Consider the following 9,656-nt stretch of genomic DNA (forward strand, 5'->3'; position numbering starts at 1 on the left):
ATGCCCTGACTTAATTATTTTTTAACTAGAAGTTTGTACCTCTTAATCTCCCTTCTGGCAACCATCATTTTGTTCTCTGCATTTAAGAGTCTTTTTTTGTTTGTTTGTTTGTCCCCTTTTTCTTTGTTTATTTCTTCAATTCCATATATGAGTGAAATCATATGTCTTTCTTTGACTTATTTCCCTTACCATAATACTCTATATAAGCACACCTGTGTTGTTGCAAATAGCAAGATCTCATTTTTTTTATGGCTGAGTAATATTTCATATGTATGTGAGTGTGTGTGTGTGTGTTTAATATCACACCTTTTTTTATCCATTTATCTGTTGATGGACACTTTGGTTGCTTCCATAATTTGACTATCATAAATAGTGCTGCAATAAACATAGGAGTGCATATATCTTTTTGAATTAGTGTCTTCCTTTTCTTTGGGTAGATATCCAGTAATGGAATTACTGGATCATAGGGTAATTCTATTTTTTAATTTTTTGAGGAACTCCATACTGTTTCCACACTGGCTGTACCAGTTTACATTCCTGCCAACACTGCAGAAAGGTTTCTTTTTCTTCACTTCTCACCAATACTTGTTAGTCCTTGTCTTTTTTATTCTAGCCATCCTGACAAAAGTAAGGGGGTATCTCATTGTGGTTTTGATTTGAATTTCCCTGATGATGAGTGATGTTGAGCATCTTTTTGTGTGTCTGTTGGCCAACTGTCTTCTTTGGAAATATGTCTGTTTGGGTCATCTGCCCACATTTAATTGGGTTATTTGGAGTTTTTTGTGTTGAAGATATTAACTAGACATTGTAGTAATCATTTTGCAATACATACAGCTATGGAATCATCATATTGTACATTTGAAACTAATTTATATGCCAATTATACTTCCATGAAAAATTTTTAAAAAAGGAAATACAGAATTTGAATAGTAGCAAAGATTTACTAACAGTCTTTGCTTTGATATTCTTTAAAGAGCTATAAAATTACAGAAGTGAAATACTGAAGCATTAAAATCTATAAAATACTCTAGACATTATTTAAAAATCAAAATATATTTTAAAAACACAAAAAAGTAATTATTTTTTTCTTAGTGTTGTCTTCATTAGAAAGCTAGAATTATGATATTTATATACCGTTTAACCAGTTTCTTACTTTATTAGTAATAAAACCTTTGGTAAATTTCAATGTGAATATATTTTGTTTCTAGTATATATTTTTATGGATTGAATTTTGAAAATTTATTTTGTGATTGTTATTAAAGAAAACACAATGTTGTGGTGTTCTTATGGTGTTTGGTTTTAGAAGTTTTAATGTATAAATTCCTTTTTCTAGGTTATAGGTTGAGTCCTCAAACACTAACTGCTATTGTCAAACGGTACAGCAAGAATGGCCGAATCTTCTTTGATGATTATGTTGCTTGTTGTGTGAAACTTCGAGCATTGACAGGTATTTTGATCATTTAAAAGTGGGTGCAGGGATGGTATGTTCTATGGTGAGTGCTGTGAAGTGTGTAAACCTGGCGATTCAGACCTGTACCCCTAGGGATAAAAATACATTATATGTTTATTAAAAAATTAAAAAATTAAAAAAATAAAAATAAAAAAATAAAAGTGGGTGCAATATTATGTAGCTATTTTTCTGAATAGTATCTCTCATTTTCTTCTGCAAGTTTGTAATATGTATTTTTCACCTTTATTCACCGTTAAATCTAATCACTTTTAAGGCTTTAAAAATTTAGTAATATGAATAGTGAAAAATTGTTACGGCTAAGTTTTGGAAAGTTTTCTTCATGTCTCAGTTGCCCAGGATATGAAATCACTTGATTTAATTGGGAATGAAAAGAGAGAGAGGGAAGCTGACAGTGGAGTAGGAAAACCGTAGGTTTGTCTCTTCCCACAAACACAGCTAGGTAACTATCAAGTCATCCTAAATACCTCAGAAACTGACCTGAAGATTGACAGAACAAACTCCACAACAAAACGGAGAGAACAGGTTCCATCAAAGAAGGTGGGAAGAGCAGAGATGTGGTCTAGGGGAGAAATGGATCACAAGTGTGCAGAGAGGAGTAAGCCATGGTCACGAAGAAGGGCGATAAGAGAAAGGAACATCCAGGAACACACAAGAATATTTCCCCAAAGCCTTTTGTTTGGAAAATGGGAGGGACTAAGTTTTTTGAGTTCTTGCAATCAGTGGGGCTTAAAACCTGGACTTTTAAAGGTTAGCGTGCTTGGCTAGGATAGAGCCCAGAGGGCACTGCACTGCTCTTGGAGAGTAGGCAGGCAAACAACCAGGGGACAGATAATGTGGAAGGAATGATCTGAAGAATGCTTAGAGCACACTGAGGAAAGTATTCAGTCTTCTTAGAGCATGTCCCTGCAAGGCAGGGTTCCTGGAGACACCAGGAACAAAGGAGCTGGTTCATGTCGTTTCCCTCTCCTGTACATTAGCCTAAACACAGAGCCATCTGCAGGAACCAGTGCAACACAGACACTGGCTTCCTAATTTGTTTATACCAAACCTCACACCTCTGTACTGTGGCAGGATTGCCTTTCTCAGTCAAGCTTGCCTCAGTCCCAGTGTGGTTGGCTTACCCCCCAGAAGACCAGCACAAGCCCCTGCCCATACCATGTCTCCCAACTAGAGAGTTCTGCAGGGCCTCAGTTCTGGTGCAGGTGGTGTTAGGTCTGATTTCATAAGCAGACCAGAGCATACCTAGTTAAAACTTGCTACCTTCTGGCCAAGGACCAAACACACCCACAGCAGTGGCCTGAAGGATAGAGAACTTAAAACACAAGAGCAGAGCATATATTGCACACACCAGAGACATTCCGTAAAGTGCCAGGCCCTAGACACTATATGACCTCTTCTTCATAAAGCCATTACTTTCAGGAGCAAGTGGCTTTTCTCACACATAGAAGAAGGTAGAGACTCAGACAAAATGCCAAGATGGAGGAAATTATCCCAAATGAAAGAATAGGATAAGGCCACGGCCAGAGATCCTGGCAAAACAGATATAGGTAACGTGCTTGATGGAGAATTTAAAACAACAATCATAAGGGTACTCACTGGACTTGAGAAAAGAATAGAAGACATCAGTGAGACCCTTACCACAGAGGTAAAAGAGCTAAGAAAGAATCAGAGATGAAGAATGCAATAAATGAGATTGGAAACAGGCTTGATGCAATGAGCAGCTGGCTGGAAGAAGCAGAGGAATGAATTAGTGACCTAGAAGACAAAATAATGGAAAATAATGAAGCTGAATAAAAGAGAGAAAGAAAAATTACAGAGTATGAGAATAGACTTAGGGACCTCAGTGACTCCATCAAACAATAACATTCGTGATACAGGAGTCTTAGAAGAAGACAGACGAAAGGGGGCAGGAAATTTATTTGGGGGGGGGAAAATCTGAAAACTTGCCTAATTTGGAGAAGGAAACAAACATCCAGATCCAGGAGGCACAAAGAACTCCCTTCAAAATCAACAAAAGCGGGCCACACCAAGATATATTGTAATTAAATTTGTAAAAATTAAATAATAAAGGAAAAAAATCTTAAAAGCAGCAAAACCAAGGAAGTCCTTAACTTAGAAGACCCAAAGGTTAGCTGGAGATTTCTCAGCAGAAACTTGGCAGGCCAGAAAGGAGTAGCATGATTTATTCAATGTACTGAATAGGAAAATTCTGTAGCCAAGAATACTATATCCAGTAAGGTTATCATTCAGAATAAAAGAAGTTCCCCAGACAAACAAAAACTGAAGGAGTTCATGACCACTAAACCAGCCCTGCAGGAATATTAAAGGGTACTCTTTGAGTGCAGTGGAGAGACCAAAAGTGAAAAGGAAGATCAGAGAAAATCTCCAGAAACAATGACAAAACAAGTAATAAAGTGGCACTAAATATGTATCTATCAATAATTATTTTGAATGTAAATGGACTAAATGCTCCAGTCAAAAGACAGAGGGTATCAGATTGGATAAAAAATAAGACCCATCTATATGCTGCTTATAAGAGACACTTGCAGAGTGAAAATGAGGGGATGGAGAAATACCACACAAATAGATGTCAGAAGAAAGTCAGAGTGGCAATACTTCTGTCAGGCAAACTAGACTTTAAAGCAAAGACTGTAGCAAGAGATGAAGAAGGGCACTATATCATGATAAAAGGGACAATCCAATAAGAAGATCTGTCAATTCTAAATATTTATGCGTCCAACGTGAGAGTACCCAAATATATATAAAATAATAACAAACATAAAGGAACTAATTGATAATGATACAGTAATAGCAGGGGACTTTAACACCCCACTTACATCAATGGACTGCTCATCTAAAAAGAAAATAAACAAGGAAATGACATCTTTGAATGACATACTGGACCTGATGACTTAACATAGATTCAGAACATTGCATCCTAAAACAGCATAGTATGCATTCAGGTGCCTATGGAACATTCTCCAGAATAGATCACGTATTAGGTCACAAATCAGGCCTCAAAAAGTAACCAAAAGATTGAAATCTTACCATGCATCTTTTCTGACCACAACACAGAAACTAGAAGTCAACCACAATACAAAATTTGGAAAGACCATAACGACATGGAAGTTAAATAACATAGTACTAAACAATGAATGGGTAAACCAGGAAATCAAGAAATAAAAAAACACAGGGACAGAAATGAAAATGTTGTAAACACAGTGGTCCAAAATCTTTGTGATGCAGCAGGTGGTCCTAAACGGGAAGTATATGGCAAAACCAGCCTACCTCAGGAAGTAAGAAAAATCTCAAATAAACAACCTAATTTTACACCTAAAGGAGCTAGGACAGAAAAACAAAAAACAAACAAACAAACAAACAAAAAAAAAAACAAAAGAAAATCAAAGCCAGGAGAAGGAAGGAAGTAATAAAGATTAGAGCAGAAATAAATGATAGAGAGACTAAAACATCAGTAGAACAGATCAAGGAAATCAGGAGTTCGTTCTTTGAAAAAAATAATAAAATTTATAATTCTCTAGCCAGACTTACCAAAAAGAAAAGAGAAAGGACACAAATAAATAAAATCATAAATGAGAGAGGAGAAGTAACAACTAAGACCATAAAAATACAATTATAAGAGAAGGTTATGAAAAACTATGTGTCAGCAAATTAGACAACCTGGAAGAAATGGACAAATTTCTAGACACATATAAGCTACTAAAATTGAAACAGGAAGAAATAGAAAACTTGAATAGACTAATAGCCAGCAAAGAAATTAAATCTGTAATCAAAAAGAGTCCCAACAAACAAAAGTCTAGGGTCCGGTGGCTTCATAGGCGAATTCCACCAAACATTTAAAGAAGAGTTACCTATTCTTCTCAAACTATTTCAAAAAAATAGAAAAGGAAAGAAAACGTCCAAACTTATTTTATGAGATCAGCAAAACCAGTAACCAAAACCAAAAAAAAAAGTTTTTTTCCCTAAAAAAAACAACAACAACAAAAACTACAGGCAGTATCTCTAATAAACATGGACACAAAAATTCTCAGTAAAATATTAGCAAATTTTATCCAGTAGCACATTAAAAGAATCATTCACTATGATCAAGTGAGATTTATTCCGGATTGCAAGGGTGGTTCATTATTTGTGAATAAGTCATCGTGTTGCACCACATTAATAAAAGAAAGGATAAGAACCATACGATCATTTCAAAAGATGCAGAAAAAGCATTTGAAAAAATACAACATCCTATGATAAAATACAAAAAAAAAAACAACAAAAAACAAAAGCTCAACAAAGTAGGTTAGAGGGGCCATGTATGAAAAACCCACGGTTAACATCGTCTTCAAAATGAGGGAAAACTGAGAGCTTTTCCTTTCTGGTCAGAAACAAGATAGGGTTGTCTATTCTCACCACTGTTATTTAACACAGTACTGGAAGTTCTAGCAAGCAGTCAGACAACAAAAAGTAATAAAAGACCACTAAATCGGCAAGAAAAAGTCAAACATTCACTATTTGGAGATGACATGATACTTTATATAGAAAACCTGAAAGGCTCCACCAAAAAATTGCTAGAACTGATACACAAATTCAGTGAGGTCATGGGATACAGAAATCAATGTACAGAAATCAGTTGCATTTCTATATACCTCAAATGAAGTAGCAGAAAGAGAAATTAAGAAATCAGTCCCATTTACAATTGCACTGAAACCAATAAGATACCTAGGACTAAACCTAACCAAAGAAGTAAAACACCTGTACTCTAAAAACTGTACAACACTGATGAAAGAAATTGGAAAGAAATGGAAAAACATTCCATGCTCATGGATTGAAAGACCAGATACTGTTAAAATATCTATGCAAAGCATAGTCTATACATTAAATGCAATCAGTATCAAAATATCAACAGTATTTTTCACAGAGTTGGAACAGACACATGAAAAGATGCCCAACATCACTGATCATCAGGGAAATACTACAATATGATAATCAAAACTACAATATGATAATCACCTCACACCTGTCAGAATGTCTAAAATCAACAACACAAGAAACAACAGGAGTTGGTGAAGATGTGGAGAAAGGGGAAACCTCTTGACCTGTTGGTAGGAATGCAAACTGGTACAGCCACTGTGGAAAACGGTATGAAGCTTCCTCAAAAAGTTAAAAATAGAACTACCCTCTAATCCAACAATTACACTGCTAGGTATTTAGCCAAATACAAAAATGCTAACTCAAAGGGATATATGCACCCCAATGTTTATAACAGCATTATCTATAATGGCCAAATTATGGAAACAGCCAGAGTATCCATTGATTGATGAATGGATAAAGAAGATGTTGTATACATACAATGGAATATTACTTAGCCATGAAAAAGAAAGAAATCTTACCATTTGCAAAGACAAGGATAGAACTAGAGAGTATTAAGCTAAGCGAAGTACAATAGAGAAAGACAAATGCTGCATGATTTCACTCGTGTGAAATTTAAGAAACAAAACAAATGTGCAAAGGGAAAAAGAGGGAAAGAAAGAGACAAAGCAAGAAACAGACTTTTAACTATAGAGAACAAACTGATAGCTACCGGAGGGGAGGTGGGTTGAAGGGATGAGGGATATAGGTGATGAGTATTAAGGAATGCAGTTGTCATGATGAGCACGTGGTGATAGTTGTTAAGTCATGATACTGTACGCCCAAAACTAATATTGCATTATATGTTAACTAACTGAAATTTAAATAAAAACTTAAAAAAAACTTTCAATTAAGTATGAAGTTAATCATTTTTTAGTGCTTAGGGACACCAAGTATTTGAAATTATATATTTAAAATTTTAATATTTTTGTATGTTTGTTTGAAGATTTCTTTAGGAGAAGAGACCACTTACAACAAGGAGTTGTGAATTTCATATATGATGATGTGAGTATTCTGATATTTACACTGTGGTTCTAGATGTGTTCTGTTGTCAAAAAATTTAAGTAATCCTGGTATCAGTACTGGGAATAATATGCTTTATAGACCATATTCTTTTTCTGTATTTTTCAGCTAATGCAAATATGATTCAGTATTTTTATAAATACCAACTTGATTTTATATTAAACATAAAGATACCTCTAAATTTTATGACATGTTTTTGGTAGATCATTTTTTTTTTAAGATTTTATTTGTTTGTCAGAGAGAGAGAGGATAAGCAGGGGGAACAGCATGCAGAGGCAGAGAGAGAAGCAGGCTCCCCACTGAGCAAGGAAACCCATGTGGGACTCAATCCCAGGAGCCTTGAGTCATGCATGACCTGAGCGGGAGGCAGATGCCTAACCACTGAGCCACTGAGGTGTCCCATCTTTCAAATCATTTTTAAGAGCAAAATTACCATTATTTTTAAAAAGAGTAGTTTACTTTTGTATGATACTAAGAAAAAGGAAATATTTATGTATGACAGATAATGACTGTTCATTTCTCATTTCAAGTGGTTGCAATTAGCATCCTCCCATTTTTTTTAAAATTGAAACTATAGGAAAATTATATTTCACATGTACATCAATGTTTCAGGATTTTTGTTTTGTTTTTGTAACAGGGAAGTTATAGGGTCAGCATTTCCCTACTGGTGTATCCCGGTTTACATTACAAGCCTTGGAAGCATTTAAGACTTCCCCTCTTGTGAAAATGCTTTTGCAGAGTATAATTAATCAAAACAAAAAACCATTTTATTGTTACCAGCTGATGATTTTGCTTATATATTAGTTTTTGCAGGGTACTATGGCAATTTGAATGTCTAGAATTCGAAAGCTGAAGAAATACTGTGAATTTTTTTACCTGGAAGAAATGAACTGGACTACTTCGAATTTGAAGCTTTGGGGCTTTTCTGTGTTTCTTCCTATTAAATCTGTTCCCTTTCTATGTGTTTTTACTTTAGTGAACAGTTCAAAGCAATAAAAGAAATGTTTTTGTATTTGGAATATTAATTGCTTTTAGAAAAGTTATCACTTAACAGATATATGTATAATATTGTAAAATATTGGTATATGATGAATTGATATAAATACCTTTTAACCTTAATTTTTAACATTGTTAACCCAGAAGAATGTACTTACAAGAGAGTATATAAGAAGCCAAATAATTAAAGTTTAGATAAAGTTAATGTATACTTACCGGAAGGTTACAAATTATACTTTGAAATTTTGTTTGTAGTTATTTGTTGTGTAGGTGAATAGAAGGAAAGCCTGGATTTTGTGCCATTTTTGTAGAAGAGTTTATTCCTTGATCATATAACTCAAGAACAGAAACTCACTAGTCTTTGTCTATGAAGAGAGAAAGTTCCTAAAATTTTATGTTAAATCACCTTAAGTGCGCCGTAAATTAACCTATAGAAATAAGGCTACAGGAGGCATTTTTTTTCCTTTGTTTTTATCAGTGCATTTTTTTTTTCAGTATGCTTCTTTTTCTTCTGTGGAAAAAAAATTCTTAATAAACATACCTTTTATGGCTGCACTTTTTTTGTTAGTGACAACATAGCCTAAAATGGCATCTTCCTTTTAAATCTAGACTTTCTGGATATGATAAGTATTTTTTTTTTTTTAAGATTTTATTTATTTATTTGACAGAGAGGGATCACAAGTAGGCAGAGAGGCAGGCAGAGAGAGTGAGAGGGAAACGGGCTCCCCGCCGAGCAGAGAGCCCGATGTGGGACTCGATTCCAGGACTCTGAGATCATGACCTGAGCCGAAGGCAGCGGCTTAAACCACTGATAAGTATTTTTAACAAAATGTCAATATTTCAGCGTATTCCATGAAGCTAAGTAGTTTTATATATATAATGCCAACTCTTTACAAAATTAAAAAATCAAGTAATCTACCACTTCGTTTCAATGTTCAGAAATTGTAAGTTTGACTTTCTCAACTTTGGCTGCGGTTTTATCATTAGCATTCATAAACTGGTAAGTTGTTGTAAAGTGGGGGGTACTGACCACAGTAGGCACCACGACCTGTTTCTGTGGCATTATTGTGGAAAGCTGCAGAGTGGTCATCAAATCCTTAGCATTTAAGATCCCGCGTCAGCTATTGTGATTAATCCACCTGCTTTCCTGGCAAACATTCTAAGTCTTTCTTAGTGAAGATTAAAAAAGCATGTATTTTTCTTACACTTTAACTGAAGGTCTTCCAGCTTAAAATATGAGTACAAATTGACATGA

General features: G+C 34.8%; 1 protein-coding gene across 5 annotated transcripts in view; it reads left to right on the forward strand.

The window, feature by feature from the left end:
• Window positions 1-9,319, forward strand: part of GCA (grancalcin) — a 51,293-nt gene extending 41,974 nt beyond the window's left edge. For all 5 annotated transcript variants that reach the window (XM_046018165.1, XM_046018166.1, XM_046018167.1 and 2 more), the window contains 3 exons: window positions 1,334-1,447; window positions 7,329-7,387; window positions 8,210-9,319. In XM_046018165.1, coding sequence (XP_045874121.1) covers window positions 1,334-1,447; window positions 7,329-7,387; window positions 8,210-8,236 — 200 coding nt within the window. In that variant the 3' untranslated portion in view covers window positions 8,237-9,319. The remainder of the gene's footprint in view (window positions 1-1,333; window positions 1,448-7,328; window positions 7,388-8,209) is intronic.
• The last annotated feature ends 337 nt before the right edge of the window (window positions 9,320-9,656 follow it).

Source organism: Meles meles, chromosome 9, assembly GCF_922984935.1.
Source record: "Meles meles chromosome 9, mMelMel3.1 paternal haplotype, whole genome shotgun sequence".
Lineage (NCBI taxonomy): Eukaryota > Metazoa > Chordata > Mammalia > Carnivora > Mustelidae > Meles > Meles meles.